General features: G+C 46.5%; 1 protein-coding gene across 12 annotated transcripts in view; it reads left to right on the forward strand.

Annotated features, from left to right (window-relative positions):
- Positions 1-1378: 1378 nt before the first annotated feature.
- The window catches only part of LOC105710759 (ankyrin repeat domain-containing protein 36B-like), a 261940-nt gene continuing 242599 nt past the window's right edge, over positions 1379-20719 (forward strand). For all 12 annotated transcript variants that reach the window (XR_010340719.1, XM_064371315.1, XM_064371318.1 and 9 more), the window contains exons 1-2: positions 1379-1492; positions 1786-1851. Coding sequence is in view for 11 of the 12 variants with exons in the window: in XM_064371315.1 (XP_064227385.1) it covers positions 1826-1851 (26 nt within the window). In the remaining variant the exon portion in view is untranslated. The remainder of the gene's footprint in view (positions 1493-1785; positions 1852-20719) is intronic.

Genomic DNA, 20719 nt, shown 5'->3' on the forward strand with positions numbered 1-20719 from the left:
ACTGAAAGTTTTCAGACGGTGGAGGAATGCAACATAAATGACTGTCGGTTCACTGGCATTAAAGTGCTTAACTACCGACTGGCTTCCGATGTTGCCGGAAGAAACCTGTTTGTTGATCCTTAGTAATCTCCAGGTTACAAAACGCAGATTGGTACTAAGGGCCCCAAACACAGTGCCCACCTACCGAGCGCAGCCCGGAGCGCAGCGCCAGGCAGTTACAAGGAGCTGTTTTGGATTTGACCGGGCAGCCCAGCGATGCTCAGCGAATCCCCCAACTACAACCACAATCGTACTGCACATTTAGTCTGCAAAAGCAGAGAAAGGAAAAGAAAACCGTGCAGGGAAGACGGAAACGAGGGACTTAAGGGTCTCCATCTCTGGGGAGGTGGTGGTGGGGTGGGGGATGGGGTGAGAGGCCCCTCCTCCGCGCGGCGACACCCGGTTCGCGTTTCTCCTGAGCCGGGGCGCGGCCAGAGGGACACACCCTCGACCTGGGAGACGCGAGGGTCGGTGGCCTCTTAGTGTCGGTCCAGCTCAGTTTCATGTCATTTGTTGTTAGCGCGAGGTAGGGGCGTTTCCCCACCCCAGCTCCTCCCCGGGGAAACCCCAGCCCGTTTCCTCCCCCTCCTGCCGTTTTCAGGAGCGCCGTGCGGGGTCGGGCGCTGAGGCCGCACCCTGGGCGCCCGGCGTCTAGTTGGGGCTGCTGCCCGCCTCGGCCCAGCCATTGTTCGGGCCCCACCCCTGATGAATATTCACGCCGCGCGGGCGCCTCGACCCGCGCCCTCCCCGGCAAGGCTCGGGGTGTAAGTGCTTTTCCGCCCGTTTTTCCTGCCTGAGGAGGAAAGGGGGAGCTGTTTTCTCTCTCAGAATATATTTTTGGTGTCCTGTTTCTCCTCCTCCCGCGCGGCCGCCGCCGCCCCCTCCCTCCCCACCTCGCTCCCCGCCCCCGCCCCCGCCCCCGCCCCCGCCGCCGCCGCCCCCTCCCCCTCCCCCTCCCCCTCCCCCTCCGCCTCCGCCTCCCGGGTTATCTTTGTCTCGCTGCCTCGCGCTCACTCGTTCAACTCTCGGCGCCGCCGCGGCCCCACGCTCCAGGCCCGTCCTCGAGGCGCGCGGCGCGGGACGCGGGCGCCGGGGCCTGAGGCGGCAGGCGACGCCCGGGGGCCTGACGGCCGGACCCGCGCCATGGTGTGAACGCCGCCGCCGCCGCCACCGCCCGCGCACGCTCCCGCCCGCCGCGCGGCCCGGCCGGCCGAGAGCCCCGAGCGGCCCGAGAGCGCGGCCGAGCACGCTGCCGCCGCCCCCGACCCCGCGAGGAGAGTCCCGGGCCGGCCGGCTGCCGCGCGAGGAGCGCCGTCGGCGGCCTGGCCTGCGGCGGGGATATCCACAGCGACAGGGATATTTATTGTTATTTGTTTTTTGGTGGCAAAAAGGGAAAATGGCGAACGACTCCCCTGCAAAAAGTCTGGTGGACATCGACCTCTCCTCCCTGCGGGTGAGTGGGCCCGCGGGCGGGCGCGCGGGGAGCGGGAAGCGGGCAGCCGGGGCGTGGGCAGAGCCGCGGGCGCGGCGGCCCCTTTGTCTGCTTGTGCCGGCTGGTGCAGGGCGGGAGCGACCCTCCGCCGCCCCCACGCCCCGGGCCCACCGCACGACCCCCGAGCGCCGGGGGACGGTGCCGGGCGAAGCCCATCTCTTTTGTCACCGCCCTTTCTCTCCAACTGCCCTGCTTGATTTATTCATTTTTTTTTGCCTCTTTTAAATGATAACCCCTCCCTCCTTCCTCTCCAGGATCCTGCTGGGATTTTTGAGCTGGTGGAAGTGGTTGGAAATGGCACCTATGGACAAGTCTATAAGGTCGGTGTGGGCGCCTTCTTTGTTTCCCGTGGCATGTGGAAACTTCTTGTTGGGAGACAGGGAGAGGGTGATAAACACGCTGCTGACCGGAGGCCACGCCGCTTGGCCAAAGTTGGGAAAGGGGTTTCGCCTTGCAGTCCCTCTGTTTTTGCACACCGAGTTTATATTCAGACTGGCCTTAAAAAACCTCATTTCCTGGCTTTGAGATTAGGAAATAAGCTACACTCTTAGGTATGCAGTTTCCTTCAACAAAATGGAAAAAAAAAAAAGACAATCTGAATTTTTTCTTTTTATTCCCTAAATCTGGCCTTTTGAGTTTGTGTGTGAATTAAAATCCCGTGGAGGCGGGCCTTGCCTCTGATGATCCTAAACCACTGCTTTGGCCTTTGTGAAAATTGTCATCATGTTTCAGCCTCCACTCAGTGCTTGCCAGTTGCTCAAGGTGGGGAGTTTGGCATTACCTGGGAATACTTTATAACTGTGGCTGTCATCCTTTCTATTGATGGATACATATTTTGGGGAAGCAGGGAGGAGTGTGTGTTTGGGCAACAGGAGCAGGAAGAATTACAGTGTGGGGATTATAAAATCTGAATTCCAGGAATAACCTGTTTGACAGCTGTGTAATTGAAACAGAAATGATGGGGAGCGGAGTATAGAGGATGTCCTGGTTTCACACCCACCCAGGTCTTTCTCTTTTAAAAAAATTTAACACCCACCCGCCACCCCCAACGACAAATGAAACTAGCAAATCTGGAGACTGAGTCTGCGCTGAGTAGCTGACACCTGATGTGACTAACTGTTCATTTTATCCAGTGCACATTCTAGAGATTATGAAAGACCTGTACGGGATGGAGGCGTAGGCCATGAAAATTCAGAACAGAATGTTAAATTCTTCCTGTCTTGATTTGTTTCTCATTACTGAACGTTTTCTAAAAGTTATCTGCACTGGGGGAGTGTTCTGTTAGAGTCGGTACAAGGTTGGGGAAGCAGGGCTTTGTGGTTCACCATGAAGAATTGTCATTGTCTCATTAAAAATGGGTGGAGTGGGGGGTTGGAAGCTGAGTGTAGACGTTTTCTTAGACCAGATTAAGTGTGGATCTTATTGTCTCTTCTCCTTTATGAGTAGAGTTTATCTGTCACTTGAACGCCTCTCCTCAGCCCAAACTTCTTTAGTCTGGGCGATGTACTGACTGGACTGTGGTCCGAACTTCGGTCAGTATTCTTAGGTGATCTCAAGTGAATTAGCATGTGTTTTGTTGGTTAACTGTTGGGGCCGAGGCCAGATTTTTGAATTTGAAAGAGAGCCCTGTTAACTCAGCTTGCCGGGCTCAACTGAATTTGGAAGGCTTTGGAAAATTTTGGAAAAGATTGTGTTGCAACTCACTGAGTGGTTGGTACTGGCTAAAAGACCTCCTCCGTCCGCTGTTTGTTTAAGCACCAGTTTTTTTCTAACCCAGTTTTTCTGGCCAAATCTGAGTGGTGAGTGTAGTCTTCCAAATGAATTAGCCAGAGCTTGTTTTTGACCTGGTTACACAGTAGTTGGATTGTTTGTGTCTTTTTTGGTCAGCATGGATGTTAAGGGCAGAGAAGTAAGCTAGAAGGCAACATAGTCTTTAAACTAAAGGAAAGAAGGAAACCCCAGTTTGTATTTGTTGGTTTTAAGAGGTGGGAGCTGTTTATGCTAAGGGTTTGGGCAGGTTCATTGTTATTTCCCCTCATTGCCTTTTTAGATCCATCGCCCCCACCCTCCCAAGCTTTTGAAGTAGATTTGCTGAGCACTACGTTTGGGAAGTATTTGGGATACCGGCATGACACAGCTGTCTGCTATAAAGTCTCTACATAGGTTGAGAATTTCTCTAATGATGCAAACCTAAGGAATTAAGAAATCTGTGCAAAAGTTGCCTACAGTACAGAACAAAATAGTGCCTGAGATCTTGCTCATAAGCAATTTCATTTTTATATTATTATGGAAAATTTCAAACATAATGACTAGAGAGCTAAGTTTAAGTTATCAGCACATGACTAAACTTGTCTCATCTGTATTCTTCTCCTCCTCCTTTATCTTAATGTAAACCCCAAATGCCATTTCAGCCATAAATACTTGAGAATGTTTCTTTTTTACACAATCACATTATCACACTTAGAAAAATGTCATATATCCAGTGTTAACATTTTCCTGATTGTCTCATACATCAAGAAAAATGTTTTTACTATACTTTTTTTTTTTTTTTTTAACTATAACCAGAAGTTTTTTAATGTTTATCAGCAGGTACTGGGAGCTTCAGTCTTAGAGGTGGTGAAAATAGCAGAACACCTCTTTTTTTTTCTTTTTAAGTATTTGATTTCTAGAACCACTTGCCATTATGCATAGGGGTTAATTTAGGATTTTTGTCAGTATGATTTGCTTGTGGTAGCTTTGGGATTAGATTATTAACACTCCAGAGTTTGTTTATTGCTGCTAAACAACCTTTAGGATGAATAGCATTAAAGTTTGAAAGATACTTGTTACTGATTTGTTATTTATAAAAATGTCTTTATTTTTAAGCATAATTTCAGGTTAAATCTGTAAGCAGAATTTGTAGTCCTAATTTATTTTAGTGTCACGTTTTCTATTTTTCATTAGTGCAGAGGTTGCTTATTTTGAGGCATCTACATTTACATGAAGTGAATGAGTTGAAAAGAGAGTTTTCTGAGATTTGATAGGTTCTATGAAATAGCCATTTTTGGAGTAAACAACTTCCCTGTGAAACTGTGCTAATGGTACACCCCTCATTTACTGAAGAAAGGCAGGGGTGGGGTGTGTGTGTGGCAGTAGGGCTAAGAGTGACCTTTGGGAATGGTAGGAAGGTTAGAGAATAGAGGGAATTTCAAGGAGATATTATTTGGACTTGAGGAGGGACATCTTTAAGCATTGAGGAGCCACTGAAAGATTTAGTTAGAATTGGGGATCCTTGAGAGTAGGTGACTTGATCCAGTTTTTTGGGGGGAAAACTTTGAATTTTCTGTATCTCTGACAACAGTGGTAAATGGTCTGGTATAGTTGAACAGTATATAACTTCATCTTAACAGAGCGAGGTGAAAAACTGTGTATTCTGTTTAGAGAAATTTATTTTCACCCTTAGGTTTTTGAGAGAAGAATACTCAATGAACTTAAAAAAATTTGTAAATTTTTCTTCACAAGGTTACATTCAGAATACCGTATGTTTATAAAAGAAGTGTCTGTGGTATGATCAGTGGTGACAATGATAGTGTGAAAAACTAAAACCAGACGTAAATCAAGTTTGTTTCCTTGTTATTTTGGATTTTATTATTTTATTTTATTTTGAGATGAAGTCTCTCTCTGTTGCCCAGGCTGGAGTGTAGTGGCACCATCTCCACTCACTGTAACCTCCGTCTCCTGGGTTCAAGTGATTCTCCTGCCTCAGCCTCCTGAGTAGCTGGGATTACAGGCGTGTGCCATCACACCCAGCTAATTTTTGTATCCTTTGTAGAGACAGGGTTTCACCATGTTAGCCAGGCTGGTCTTGAACTCCAGGCCTCCAACTCCAGGCCTCAAGTGATTGCACCTTGGCCTCCTAAAGTGCTGGGACTATAGGCGTGAGCCACTGCACCCGGCCTTATTGTTATTTTAAGTATTTATTTGACAATTTTTGTGTTTTTCTTGGGGTAACTATTGTTATTTTGCTTTCTGTGAGCATATGATGGCTGGTATTCCAAATGTCTTGAATAAAAGATTGCTGACTGGGCACGATGGCTCACGTCTGTAATTCCAGCATTTTGGGAGGCCGAGGTGGGCGGATCACCTGAGGTCAGGAGTTCAAGACCAGCCTGGTCAACATGGTGAAACCCCGTCTCTACTACAAATACCAAAAAATTAGCCAGGCATAGTGGTGGGTTCCTGTAATCCCAGCTACTTAGGAGTCTGAGACAGGAGAATCACTTGAACCTGAGAGGTGGAGGTTGCAGTGAACCGAGATTGCGCCATTGCACTCCAGACTGGGCAACAAGAGCGAAACTCCGTCTCGGAAAAAAAAAAAAGATTGTCAGCCTGAGGACAATTCTGAGTTTTGGAAGGACTGTAAGGGGCCAGAGGGAAAATCCAGTAACAGTAACATGGAAGTCAGGGAGTTCAGAATTCAGCAGGTGAAATGTCTGAAATCAAGGTTCACTCAAAGGAGGGATCATTCATAGACTTTATGGAAGACTGACCCATTCTGATCTTGTCATCGGAGGAAGGGTATAATGTGGACCCTGGAGGTGAGGACGAATGTACCCTAGGCCCAAAGACCTTGATGGTAAGGGGAGCTAACACTAAGAGTTCGCTCATTTGACGTCCATTCAACACTGCGCTAATGGTAGCCCCCTCATTTATTGAAGAAAGGCAGGGGAGGGGTGGTGTGTGTGTGTGAGGCAGTAGGGCTAAGAGTGACCTTTGGGAATGGTAGGAAGGTTAGGGAGTAGTGGGAATTTCAAGGAGATATGATTTGGACTTGAGGAGAGACATCTTTAAGCATTGAGGAGCTACGGAAAGTTTTCATTGGAATTGGGGATCCCTGAAGTAGGGGGCTTGATCCAGATGTGTGTTGGGAACGAGCTGGTAAGATGGTTGGCCTTGGGCAGTGGTCCACTGACAGGAGGGGAAAGCCGAGGCAGGATAGTGGCAGTGGTGGTAGAGAGGAGGAGAGGGTGGGGTGGATACTTGGGCATTACTTTTTGCTAGGTTTAACTTGTTGAGTTCACTGTTCTCTGCAGGTTTTGGTATGTCCCTTTAAGTGGGTAAACTCTTTGCCCACGGTATTAGGAGGAGCATTGGGATTCCCAGCACTCTGGGAGGCCGAGGTGGGTGGATCACCTGAGGTCAGGAGTTGGAGACCAGCCTTGTCAACATGGCAAAACCCCGTCTCTACTAAAAAAATAAAAAAATTAGCCAGATGTGGTGGTGCACGCCTGTAATCCCAGCTACTTGGGAGGCTGAGGCAGGAGAATCGTTTGAACCTGGGAGACGGAGGTTGCAGTGAACAGAGATCGAAGCACTGTACTCCAGGGTGGGCAACAGAGTGAGACTGTCTCAAAAAAAAAAAGAGGTGAAAGTGCTAAAGTTACTTTCAGTTGCTCAGTGGTTAAGTGCCATATATATTGTCTGGCTTTTAAAAATCATTAGGGGCCAGGGCTCATGGCTATAATTCCAGCACTTTGGGAAGTTGAGGCAGGCGGATCACGAGGTCAGGAGTTTGAGACCAGCCTGACCAACATGGTGAAACCCCGTCTCTACTAAAAATACAGAAATTAGCCAGGTGTGGTGGTGTGCACCTGTAGTCCAGCTACTCGGGAGGCTAAGGCAGAAGAATCGCTTGAACTTGGGACGCAGAGGTTGCAGTGAGCTGAGATCGTGTCACTGCACTCCAGCCTGGGCAGCAGAGCGAGACTCCATCTCAAAAAAAAAAAAAAATCATTAGCATTTTGGAGCAAGTACTTAAACTTCTGTGAGGGGTTTTCTAAGTGTTATCTTTTAGGTGTAGCATCTCTTACTCTTCATTGGAGGTAAAGACATCCAGTGGGGCAAAATGAATTTTGTAAAACTAGATGTTGTCATTAGGAGGAGATCGTGTCAGCTGATCTGCCTCTGAGAGGCATGTTCAGGCTTGTTCTGAGACATAGATTTCCTTCATGCTGGAAGATTCTGTACTTGGGCAAGGTGGAAAGAAATCAGCCCTGTTGAACAAGTATTGGTGTGTTAGTCTCTTAGAGTTTCAACTCCAGACTTTTAAAAACTATTTTACTTAGAAACATCAAAAGCTCTACAGAAAATACAACGACCGAACAAAACTCTGCTGATGATGGATTTTTAACTCCTTACTGCTTGAAACTTTGATAAGTGTACATTCATTTGCTTAGCTGCAAACTTGTATTTTGCCTTTTTTAAACCAATATTTTATAAATATGTGTGTGTGTGTGTGTGTGTTTGTGTGTGTGTATTTTGAGACAGAGTCTTGCTCTGTTGCCCAGGCTAGAGTGCAGTGGTGCAAGCTCGGCTCACTGCAGCCTCCGCCTCCCGGGTTCAAGCGATTCTCCCGATGAGCTGGGACTACAGACGTGTACAATCACACCTGGCTAATTTTTGTATTTTTAGTAGAGATAGGGTTTCACCATACAGACCAGGCTTGTCTCGAACCCAGGTCAGGGTAAAGTTTTTAGACATGGAAAGATGACTAGGAAGAAAATGCAGGCCAAGGTAATCTTATATTTATTACTGGTGACCACTGTGGCAGCAGTGGTTCTTAGGTTTTATAATGTTATATCACCACTCACCAAACAGAATTTGTTCTTTTATTATGGAGCTGGTTCAGTAATAAGAGTTGGTGAGCATTATTCAGAAGAAAACATGACTCTTGAGTCATTAATAAAGTGATACATTGGGAAGTAGTTTTTTTCTGTAAGAATCTCTAAGGAAAAGTCACAATGGTAAGTTTTAGGACATCCCAGGTTTTAAAAACTGGAATCTTAGAAACTTTGATATCTAGGTGGCATTAGGTAGAACTAAATTGGGGAGACAAAGTGAAAAACGATTAACCATATTAACCAAACGCAAGTACTGTGGATGTGTGCTGGCTGACTCCTGAGAGTTAGATACTCAGTGGTAAATGAAGCAGATGATCCATCTACCCTAATGGAATTCAAGAAAAACGGGGATGGACACAAAATGCCAGATATGGAAAGTCAGTCATACATTCTGTGTTGTCTGCATCTCCCTGGGTCCCCTGCCCAGCACAATTGTGTTCAGACACAATGAATGCACTGACACATGGAAATGGCACCTGCTGCAATGTATTCTTTTTAAGTGGCTCAACCTCAGCAGGGCTTCTCTGTGCTTTAAATTATAGTAAAAACAAATGAGTAGAAAAGTGAAATGAGGCCAGGCACGGTGACTCATGCCTGTAATCTCAACACTTTGGGAGGCTGAGGCGGAAGGATCACGAGGTCAGGAGTTCGAGACCAGCCTGACCAATGTGGTGAAACCCCATCTCTACTAAAAATACAAAAATTAGCTAGGTGTGATGGCACGCACCTGTAATCCCAGCTACTCAGGAGGCTGAGGCAGGAGAATTGCTTGAACCCGGATGTGCAGGTTGCAGTGAGCTGAGATCGCGCCACTGCACTCCAGCTTGGGCAACAGAGTGAGACTGTCTCAAAAAAAAGAAGAGAAAAGTGAATGAAAAGGTAGACATGTAGAATATCAGTCTATTTTTTTTCTGTTAGAATCAAAAGACAGTTTTACCCAGTCAAATTGCTGTAAAAGTTTTTGTTTTTGTTTTCTTTTTTAAAAGCATAAGAAACTCAGGTGATCAAGTTTTTATACCCTTATTTTTAATTTTGGAAATGATCTCGATGTGGTCAGGAGACCACGCTTTGAGGAACACTGAACTGGCAGGATTGAATTAGTAAGCTCTGGGTGGTTGGTGCGTTAGTGAGCTGAAGAATTGAGGGCTGTTGTCTGTGCCCAGTAGTTGGTTCTCCCACCCTTGAACAGTGGGGAGCTAGAGCAGGTGCTGCTTACAGCTTTGTGCTTAAGTGCCAAAACATCTTTGACCCCTGTGCTTTGGAACTGTCTCAAATATGGCTAATTATGAACAAGTTATCCTATTAAATTTAAATAAAGGAAAGAAAAAACCCACTTTTACATTGTAACTTTAAAAAATCCTTTATATGATAAATAGGGTCTTAACTTACCAGTTATGAATGCAATTGTAATCACATAATACTAAAGTGCTCATATCAAAAGTCGGAGTTATTCAGTTCTCCCGAAGCATCTATTTTCAATTCTTTCAGCTGTTACATCTGAAATTTACTGCTATATTTCTAAATTATATACTTATGTGGTTATTTCTTGATTTATCAGTTTTATACATTTATTGACTTCCTCTAGCAGTAGTTATAGTTACTGAACTACTTTTTTCAATAGTATTTGAATATTGAACTCCTATACTTGCTACCTCCCTTAAATGGATGTATCATAATTTTGGGTTAAAATGATAGTTGCTTCTTTTTTTTTTTTTTTTGAGACGGAGTTTCACTCTTGTTACCCAGGCTGGAGTGCAATGGCGCGATCTCAGCTCACTGCAACCTCCGCCTCCTGGGTTCAGGCAATTCTCCTGCCTCAGCCTCCTGAGTAGCTGGGATTACAGGCACGCGCCACCATGCTCAGCTAATTTTTTGTATTTTTAGTAGAGACGGGGTTTCACCATGTTGACCAGGATGGTCTCGATCTCTTGACCTCGTGATCCACCCACCTCGGCCTCCCAAAGTGCTGGGATTACAGGCGTGAGCCACCGCGCCCGGCTGATAGTTGTTTCTTTTATCATGACAATGTAAATACCATTTATATGTGAGCCAAGCAGTCTTACACGATTACATTTCCTTTTTTAAACAGCCCCCTGCCCCCACATTGCTTTTACTTTTTCATTTGCTTAGTTTTCTGTCATTGCTTAGTTTTCTATCATTAGTACATATCATTGCCTTCCCTCTCAGATACCCTAAAGGTATAACAAATGTCTAGCAAAGTTTAATCTTTATTACATTTTCCAAATGCTTAATTTAACACCACATATCAGATAATTTATTGTTGCAGATAACCTATTGATTTCCATTTTTTCTCCCTGGAGTTTCCTCATAGCTGGGCAGGTATGGTTGCCCCGGGACCTGGCATGTAGCTGTAGTCCTGGAGTGTCTGTTTCCTGGATTTCACAGTCTTTCTTTTTGGTTTACTATCTTATTTTCCTGAAGCACGTCCTCTAGTGGTTTTTAAAAGAAAGAGTATATGGGTATTAAGGTTTTAAGTCCTTGTATGGCTGAAAATCCCTTTGTCCCATCACTGCCTCATCTCTTGTCTGGAACATACTGCTTTTGGTTTTTTTAGGGACTAAATCTCTGGTTTCCTGTGGGTGTGGAGTGATGCGAGACAATTGCCAGACTGTGTAAGGCAAAGGGTACCTGGGGCTTTCAACCACTAAATATGCAAACTTTGATCAGTTCTGATTTTGTCCTTGCACCTCACTTGGTATTGGTTTATTCCAAATGATGATCTTCTTATGGTTTTGTAGGTCCAACTGTCTCGCTTCTTTTTGGTATCCTTAGTAGGCACTTAGGGTGTCATTGTTTCCTCTTACTAAGTCAGTTACTACTCCATCTCCCTCCCTCCCTCCCTCCCTCCCTCCCTTCCTTCCTTCCTTCCGTCCTTCCTTCCCTTTCTCTTTCTTTCTCTTTCTTTTTCTTTCCCTCCCTCTCTCCCTCCCTCCCTCTCTCTTTCTTTTTTCTTTCCCTTTCCATTCCTTTCATTTTCCCTTTCCCCTTTCCTTCCCTTTCCCTTTCCTTTCTGTTGACAGAGTCTTACTGTCACCTGGACTGAAATGCAGTGGCACGATCGCAGCTCACTGCAACCTCTGCCTCCTGGGTTCAAGTGATTCTTATGCCTCAGCCTCCCGAGTAGCTGGGACTACAGGTGCACACCACCATGTCCGGCGAATTTTTGTATTTCGGGGTTTCACTATGTTGGCCAGGCTGTTCTCGAACTCCTGACCTCAAGTGATCTGCCTGCCTTGGCATCCCAAAGTGTTGGGATTACAGGCGTGAGCCACTTCCTCTCAATCAATCATCTTTTGAGACAGGGTTTTGCTGTGTCTCCCAGGCTGGAGTACAGTGGTGTGATCACAGCTCACTGCAGCCTTGAGCTCCTGGGCTCAAGCAAACTTCCCACATCAGCCTCTTGAGTAGCTGGGACTACAAGTGTGCACCACCATGCCCAGCTAATTTTTTAAATTTTTCGTAGAGATGTATTTGACATCTTCCCCAGGTTGCTGGGCTCAAGTGGTCTGCCCACCTTGGCCTCTCACCATCCACTTTTTAGCTCTTAAAATCTGAGAGAAATGATCTCTACTACCTCTTTCCCTCTTTACTCTTTATTCTGTTTACTTTAAAACCATTTTTATGGGAAGTAATCCTTAATAATTCATGTGATCGGTTTACCACGTTTAACCAAAAGTTATGTATTTGATTTTGAACTTAGGGTTTTGCTCAGGTGTTTCTTTTCATCCAGAACAATAACAATACCAACAAAACATTAACAGTAACAACAAAAAATGAAAACAAGGGTGGGCAGTGTGTAACCTCTCTGACCTTACTGCATGATGTCTGTCAGAGATACTTAATTTGGGAAGTGCAAGCCGAGGGAGATGAGGATGAGGAGGAAGGAAAGTGAGGCAAGATGCCAAGCAGTGCCATGATATGTATTAATTACCATGTTGGCTGCTGCTCTGAACAAGCCTTTGAGAGATAAAGGAGTTTGTTCAGCAGTATTTTTTTTAAAGCAGCTTTATTGAGGTATATTTTCTGTATTATGAAATTAATCCAATTCAAGCTTACATTTCAGTGATATTTAGTAAATTTACTGAGTGGTACAACCATCACCACAGATCAATATTGGAACACTTTGATCATGCCAATAAGATTCCTTATTCTGATTTACATTTACATAATCTTCATTCTAACCCAGAGTCCTAGGCAACCACTAATCTGTCAGTATTAATTTGCCTTTTTTGAACATTTCATATAAATGGAATCCTACAATGTGTGGTCTTCTGTGTTTAATGTTTTTGAGGTTCGACCATGTCACAGTGTGGTGCTTTGTTCCTTTTTATTGCTGAATTTTTGGTTGTGGTTGTACCACATTTGTTACCTGTTCACCAGTTGATTGACATTGATGGAACTGCATCTGAAGTTGTCCACAGAAGGGAGAAAGGTGGGGGAATTTATCTGTTTGGGTCTTCTCCTTTCTTGTTAGTATAACCAAATACTTGGTTCTGATGACCCTGGGTGACCGTCTGGATGAGGGAAAAGCAGTTGGAAGTTTTGCGTCCCTGAATCCTTTATCTTCTCCACTCTTATTAGTTATGAGTGTGAGTTTCTTTCTTTCTTTCTTTCTTCATATGAGCTGTGGCTTTGTTGTGTGTTTATTTATTTTTTGAGATGCAGCCTCACTCTGTTGCCCAGACTGGAGTACAGTGGCACAATTTCGGCTCACTGCAACCTCTACCTCCTGGGTTCAAGTAATTATCCTGCCTCAGCCTCCCAGGTAGCAGAGATTACAGGTGTGAGCCACCACGCCCGGCTAATTTTTACATTTTTAATAGAGATAGGGTTTCACCGTGTTGGCAAGGTCTTAAGTCATTTTAAAAAATATGAATATAATTTGTTAGCACTGTAAAGACAGACTATTCACTATAGGCTTGAGCACTTTGGGTGGCTGAGGCAGGTGGATCATTTGAGGTCAGGAGTTTGAGACCAGCCTGACCAGCATGGTGAAACCCCGTGTCTACTAAAAAAAAAAGAAAAAAAAAATTAGCTGGGCATGGTGGCGCACTCCTGTAATCTCAGCTACTCAGAAGACTGAGGCACTAGAATCGCTTGAACTTGAGAGGTGGAGGTTGCAGTGAGCCAAGACTCACTCGCACTGCAGCCTAGGTGACAGAGCAAGACTTCATCTCAAAAACAACACTGTATATAAGTACCACATTTTCTTTATGCTTTCAGCTGTTGATGGAAACCTAGGTTGCTTCTAAACTTGACTATTATGAACAGTGCTGCAACAATCTGGGAATGCGGCTGGGCATGGTGGCTCACGCCTGTAATCCCAGTACTTTGGGAGGCCGAGGCAGGTGGATCACGAGGTCAGGAGTTCAAGACGAGCCTAGCCTAGATGGTGAAACCCTGTCTCTACTAAAAATACAAAAATTAGCTGGGCGTGGCAGCGCACGCCTGTCCAGGCTGAGGCAGAGAATTGCTTGAACCCTGGAGGTGGAGGTTGCAGTGAGCCGAGATTGTGCCACTGCACTCCAGCCTGGGTGACAGCGAGACTCCATCTCAAAACAACAACAACAACAAAAAACGCCAACCAAACAAAAAAACATGGGAGTGTAGATATCTCTTTCATATACTGATTTCCTTTCTTTAGGAAACAGTGGGATTGCTGGATAATATGGTAGCTCTACTTTTAGTTATATGGGGACGATCCAAACTGTTCTCCATAGTGGTTGTACTAATTTATATTCCCACCAACAGAGTATGAGGGTTCCCTTTTCTCCACATCTTTGCCAGCATTTGTTATTGCCCGACTTTTGGATAAAAGCCATTTTAACTGTGGTGAGATGATATCCCATTGTAGTTTTGATTTGTATTTCTCTGATGACCAATAATGTTGAGCACCTTTGATATGCCCGTTTGCCATATATGTCTTCTCTTGAGAAATGTCTATTTAGATCTTTTGCCCATTTTAAACTGGATTATTAGATTTTTTCCTGTAGAGTTGAGCTCCTTATATATTTTGATTATTAACCCCTTGTCAGATGAGTAGTTTGAATATATTTTCTTCCATTCTGTGGGTTGTCTTTTTTTTTTTTTCTTGAGACGGAGTCTCGCTCTGTCACCTAGGCTGGAGTGCAATGGCGTGCTCTCGGTTCACCGCAACCTCTGCCTCCCGGATTCAAGCAATTCTCAGGAGAATTCTCAGCCTCCCAAGTAGCTGGGATTACAGGTGTGCATCACCACACCTGGCTAATTTTTGTATTTTTAAATAGAGATGGGGTTTCACCATGTTGCCCAGGCTGGTCTTGAACTCCTGACCTTGTGATCCACCTGCCCTGGTGCCACACACTTAATATCCATCGCCACATACAGTCTCCAGATTTTTTCTGTATAAATTGTGTGTGTGTAGAAAGAGACCATCAACTGAAAAGTGACACAATTTATAAATTTAGAAAAGAGGACTTTATTTCTTCTGCAAGGTGGCCATTATGACAGGCTGGGAAGTGTGGCCTCCAGCCAAGGCCAGAAGCAGGCACTTCCAGGGAGAGAAGGAGAGGACAGGAATTTGAGCCAATGGGTTGGCCACATATACATATTCAACAGGATATCAGAGGAGCGATATCATTTTATGAGAATACTCATAAAAGAGGTCCTAACATATGCATATTAAATAAACATGCATGTTCATTTTTCGGGGGAGACTTGACATTTAAATGCATTATAATTGGGTCCTACACATCAAAAAGTGAAGCAGAGACATAAAATTACTCAGCTTCTGTAAAGGCACACAGCCTCTGTAAAACTGGCCAGAACTAGTCCATGGAAGATGGTCTCTTATCAGGAGAAAGTTACTGAAATCAGTCCCTTGTCCAGTGAAAGCTGTCATTAAGGTTGGTGGGGCAGGAGGGCAGTTGCTCAGTATCTGTGAACTGGGTGAGTTGTAGTTATTTTAATCTTGCTTCTCTCAAGGCCAGTGCTTGCTTGGCTGCCAGAGAAAAAATAAAAACCATGTGGTAGTTAGAACTTGGCTTATTCATTAAGTGTAGGGTGCATGACTTAACCCTTGCCTAGCATGGCCCTGGGTCCTGTTTATAATTTGGGGTCTTATTGCCACAAACTGTGTATTCTGTCAGTCTCATGATCTCTATTTTAACATTTATGCTGTTCAGTTGTTGAGTCTAAACTGTAAGAAGGAATGAGGTACAGGGAGGTATGTCTTTCCTCCTTTCTGTCATGGCCAGGAACTCAATTTTAAGATTTATTTGAGGTTTTGTTGGTCGAGAGGGGGTCTGTTAAGTTAGTTGTGGGGCTTAGGATTTTATTTTTAGTTCTCAAGGGAGAGAAGAGAATTTAATCGATTGGCCCCTGTGACTGTGGGACTAACATGGCTATGATCTGTCGGGCAGACTCCAGGCTGGCACACAGGCCAAATGCTATGCTGTAGTAAATGCATCTTGTGTACTTGTAACATGTGCATAACAAGGTCACGAAATACTTTCACGGTGACACCTAGATTAGTGTTTTATTGAATAACCAATGATATAACCTAGCTCATTTGATGGAAAGACTAACCATCACAACCATACCAAGGTTGTCACTGATCAGAGGCCCAACCCAAGGAGGGGAATGTGTGCAGATGCAGTGGTGGGGAGGAAAGATGATGCAGAGGCCCCTGAGGGGATACAGTGCTCACTAAGTGGTAAGCATAGACTCAACGTAGGCTGTAAGGTCTCCCCCTGTGCAAATGGGACCCCAACCACTTGAAAGTCAAGGGTCTGTTTGGGAGGCAAGGATAGCCACATCTGAAGGTAAAAAGGAAAATAAGCCACCAAATTGGTATCTTTCTGTGAAGTGGACATCGTGCTTAGCATTTCCATTTTCACAACCCAGAGGAATAAGTATTGTCATCTGCATTTTATAGCTGAGGAATCTGACTCAACAAAATTAAATTACTCACCCAAGCAATTAGCAATTAACCAAGTCTTTCTGACTCAGAAACCCAGCTGTTGCCTGTTTACACTCAGCCCCTGTATTGGAGTCAAGATCTGCCCTGTTCTCAATGCAGAAAGATCCAGGCAGGTCATGCTGGACTCCCAGCACTGAATCTGCCTCAAGGGGACATCAAGTTTGACTGAGTCGTGGGGCTCAGGAGCATCACTCTCAAAAACAGCAGCACAGGAAGAGGAGATGGCCCTAAACAGCATTTGCAGGCAGATCCCATGCTAATCGTAAGGGTCAGTACTCTCTGTCTGTCTTTCTCTCTGTCTCTCCTCTAGGGCTGACCCCACTTTTTACGCCACTGCATCCATGTCCATTACACACCATAACTGCCTTTCTTCTTCTGCCTGCTCATGGGAAAGTCCCCTTCTCTGTTTCCTTTTCTCCCTGCCCTATTACACCGTGCACTTTTCTTCTCCCTTCCTTAAAGAACCACCATCCCTCTAGGAAGAGGGAAAGGGGTGGCTCTGGCAGGAAAAGCCAGACCAACAGAGAGAGAGAGAGAGAGAGAAAGAGAGAGAGAGAGAGAAATGGCCACATATTTTCTCCCCCAATCCAAGGCACAGGGTCTTGGCTGGGTTGCAGGTTCCACGCTGCTCTCCTGCTGTGTTGGTGAGTTCTGGTCAACCTGCAACCTCCTCACGTTGCCACTGCAGTTCATCGAGTCTTCAGGGACTCCCCATGGCCTGGAGTACTTTGCCTTGCTTACATGGGAGAGGAGAATGGATTTATAGAGAACATCATCTAAATCCAACTTGGCCATTGTGTGGCCACACTTGCTAGATTGCCATAGTCTAAGTCTACCATGGTAGAAAGATGGAGGAGCTTGGAGCTGCACAAACCCAGGTCTGGAACTGGCTCCTTATCTTGGAAGCTGAATGACCCTGGCAGGACCCTTAGCCTTCCTGGGCCTCAGTTGCTTTAACTGTTTCATGGGAATGAGGATCTCTGCTGGGTGGTTGGGTACTGGGGGGCTGTGTGCAAGCAGCTTGTCAATACAAGCTGAAACAGAAATATTTCTCTATAGAGTATGAAGGTCAAATAAGAGAATATATTTAAATTAAACGGAAAATTAAAATGGCAAAAATGAAAGCTGTATTGAAAGTTCTAAGCTTCTCTATAAGGAGCTTTTTGACTGTGTAAGAATCCTGCACTCGTTCCCCATAAATATAAAAAATAATTGAAGGAAGCAGGAGGGAAAGTGATGCATGATGGATGAGGTCTCCACCTGCTGTTGCTGGCTTTGAGGATGGAAGGAGGCCACAGACCTTCTAGAAGCTGGAGCACCTAGAAGCTGGGAAAGGCAGGGACCCAATTCTTCCCTTGAACCTCTAGAAGGAACACAGCCCCAGCAGCACTTTTAGTCCAGTGAGATCCTCTTAGGACTTCTGGCCACCAGGACTATAAGATAGTAAATGGAAGCCACTGAGTCTGTAGCTATTTGTTGTAGCAGCAATAGACAACTAATGCAGATGTCCGAGAAATCATTGGTGATGAGACCGGGGAAGCGGGCTCAGGAGGTCTGGATCTGTGATGAGACCGGGGAAGCGGGCTCAGGAGGTCTGGATCTGTGATGAGACCGGGGAAGCGGGCTCAGGAGGTCTGGATCTGTGATGAGACCGGGGAAGCGGGCTCAGGAGGTCTGGATCTGTGATGAGACCGGGGAAGCGGGCTCAGGAGGTCTGGATCTGTGATGAGACCGGGGAAGCGGGCTCAGGAGGTCTGGATCTGTGATGAGACCGGGGAAGCGGGCTCAGGAGGTCTGGATCTGTGATGAGACCGGGGAAGCGGGCTCAGGAGGTCTGGATCTGTGATGAGACCGGGGAAGCGGACTCAGGAGGTCTGGATCTGTGATGAGACCGGGGAAGCGGGCTCAGGAGGTCTGGATCTGTGATGAGACCGGGGAAGTGGGCTCAGGAGGTCTGGATCTGTGATGAGACCGGGGAAGCGGGCTCAGGAGGTCTGGATCTGGGGTGGGGATCTAGAGTGGAAGGGGAACTCATTTGTGAATCATTGTCTATCTTTTGCATTGATTGAATGTTTTACTATATATATGTGAATTTTCACAATAAAAGTATTTTTCCAAAATAAAAAAATAGAAACAAAAGGGGCTTTTTCAACCCCTTTTGTCCTTTCTATGTCTGAACTCACTTGTATTGAATGAGTCTTCCTGCTAACATCCTTATATTTGGTGACAATCTGAATGTCATGACCAGTCAAAGCAGTGGCAGAACTTGGAGTGGGGCAGGGGGGTCCTGAGGGCCCTGTTCCCTGCCATGAGGCATAACCCTTTAGGACCAGACCATGCGGAGGTCCAGGGGTTGCAGGGGAGGGCCGTGCATCTGCAATGGCTCTCAGTTATGGCAGTTGGTGAACCTGCTGTCTCTCATGCTCTAGAAAAGTATTTCTCTTACCTGTGACAGACTTCCTATACCTAACAGCTTGCAAAAACGTTCCAGGTTAATGAGAATAATCTCTCAGAGCCATACCTTCCTGCCTGGGGTCTCAGTTTCCCAACTATCTTCAGAGAGGTTAAGCTAGAAGGTCCCTGGGCCTCAGCCCCTATGTCCCCCTCTTGTCACCCAGACCTGACCTGGGTCTTTCACCCTGGGTGCAGCATGACAGGGGTGGGCAGGGGCTGGCTCTGGGCCAGAGGACCCTTTCTGATAGACTTTGGCTGTCGGCCTGCCAGGGGAGACTGATCAACCTCGCAAGAGTCATAAGGTGAGCAGCAGCGGGCAGATCCATCCCCTTCATCTTAGATTTATGAGGATACAGAGAGAAGGAAGAGGGGCTCCAGGAAGACGGGCAGGTGGGAGTACCAGGTTGAAACCACAGACACCTTCCTGGAGGAGTGGCTGTTTGAGCCAGCTCTGAGAACAGGTGGGGTCCAGACAGGACTGGAGAGGAGGAAGGGGTTCCCTATGAACAAAGACTGGTCACTCCCCTATCTAATACCCTGACAGGCCCCTCCAGCATCCCTGGCCAGGCCTGACACCACCCTGTTTTTCCCTCTGGCCCCAGGAATTCAAAGTAACCAAGGAGGTCCGCTGCTCTGGTTGGCTGCAAACAATTACAACCTCAAGCCCAAGCTGCACTTTGGCTCCTGGTTTGGGACCATGAAGCAGGCCAAGTAAGGCCAGGGCAGGAACTGGGACAGTAGGATTGAACTCTCCCTGGGGGCCATTTCCAGAAAGTCTGTGGCCATGGCCTCTTGGTCAGCATCAGACCCTGTGGCCTGGCAATGCCTGGAACCTAGATCCCACTCTGGACAGGCCCTGGGAGGGCGTCCTGGTGAGACTCCTGGTTGCCTCACAGCCACCCTTCTGTCTGTAGCTACAACCTGTCATGCCAGCTGGAAGCTCCATCCCAGTTGGTTAGGAGCACAAAGGCCAGGAAGACAGACATCACCCACGACAGGGGGCCTGGACCAGGGTGGGCAGAGGTTGGTTGCCTTGGGCTATGGGTGGGCTCAGGGAGTCAGACAGCAAGGGACTAGCCTCCCACCCTACTGCTGACCAGCCCTATGACTGGGAAGAGTCACCTTACTTCTCTGGGCCTCAGTTTCCCCCTCTGTGAAGTGGAGTGATGCTAAATGATCTCTCTGGGGACTGGGATCAGTGGGGCACTGGTGATTGACCAGCCACTCAGCACATGCCTGGAGCACACAGTGCAGGGGCTGCAGTAGGGAGGTGGCCTGAGTCCTTGGGAAGGCACCCATGTGTGCCTGCCCTTCTGACCAGCCATCAGGCCCTCAGGGCAGAGCCCACTACCAGCAGCAGCTCAACCCTGAGACCAGCTCAGAGGCAGCCCGTACCTCAGCAGCAGCGACGTCACTGACACTTTCAGCTGGTATTAGGGCAGCTTCTCCAGCTTCCACACGGAGAGGGGTCCCAGCTGAGTCCCACTCACGTGGAGTCTCATGCCCCTGAAAGTGCCATTCATCGCTGCCCAGGCTCATGAGGCTGCATGAGAGAGGGATCACTGGGGAGGAGATATGCGGGGCAGAGGGAAGGTGGTTGAATTTTTGTGTGATAGGCCAGTGTAAGTGTTTGCCATTTGGGAGGGGAAATGTTTGTTATTATTAGCAATGCCACACTTGAATATTATATTAAAATTCATTTTCTTTATAACCTGGGAGTTGCTCTTTTGTTCTTTTTTTCTTGTCTTAATTAACATGAGATGCAGATTCTCATGGTCCACAGTCGATTAAGAAATTTTGCAGGGTCATCAGGTTATGTCTTGAAGAGCAGGGTTTCAGTACTGTTAGCCTGGCAAGGAGCTGGGCCTGCCCCTCAGAGCTCCCAGGGCTGGGGGTTTTGGTACATTCACAGGGCACTGCCACAGCCTCTGAAATGCACTGTCTTTAAAGACATTTGCAGGCCGGACACGGTGGCTCACACCTGTAATCTCAGCACTTTGGTAGGCCAAGGTGGGTGGACCACCTGAGATCAGGAGTTCGAGACCAACATGGCAACATGGCAAAACCCCATCTCTACTAACAATACAAAAAATT

The sequence above is a fragment of the Aotus nancymaae genome, unplaced genomic scaffold, assembly GCF_030222135.1.
Source record: "Aotus nancymaae isolate 86718 unplaced genomic scaffold, 86718_ANA_hifiasm-v0.15.2.pri h1tg000131l, whole genome shotgun sequence".
NCBI classification, from domain to species: domain Eukaryota; kingdom Metazoa; phylum Chordata; class Mammalia; order Primates; family Aotidae; genus Aotus; species Aotus nancymaae.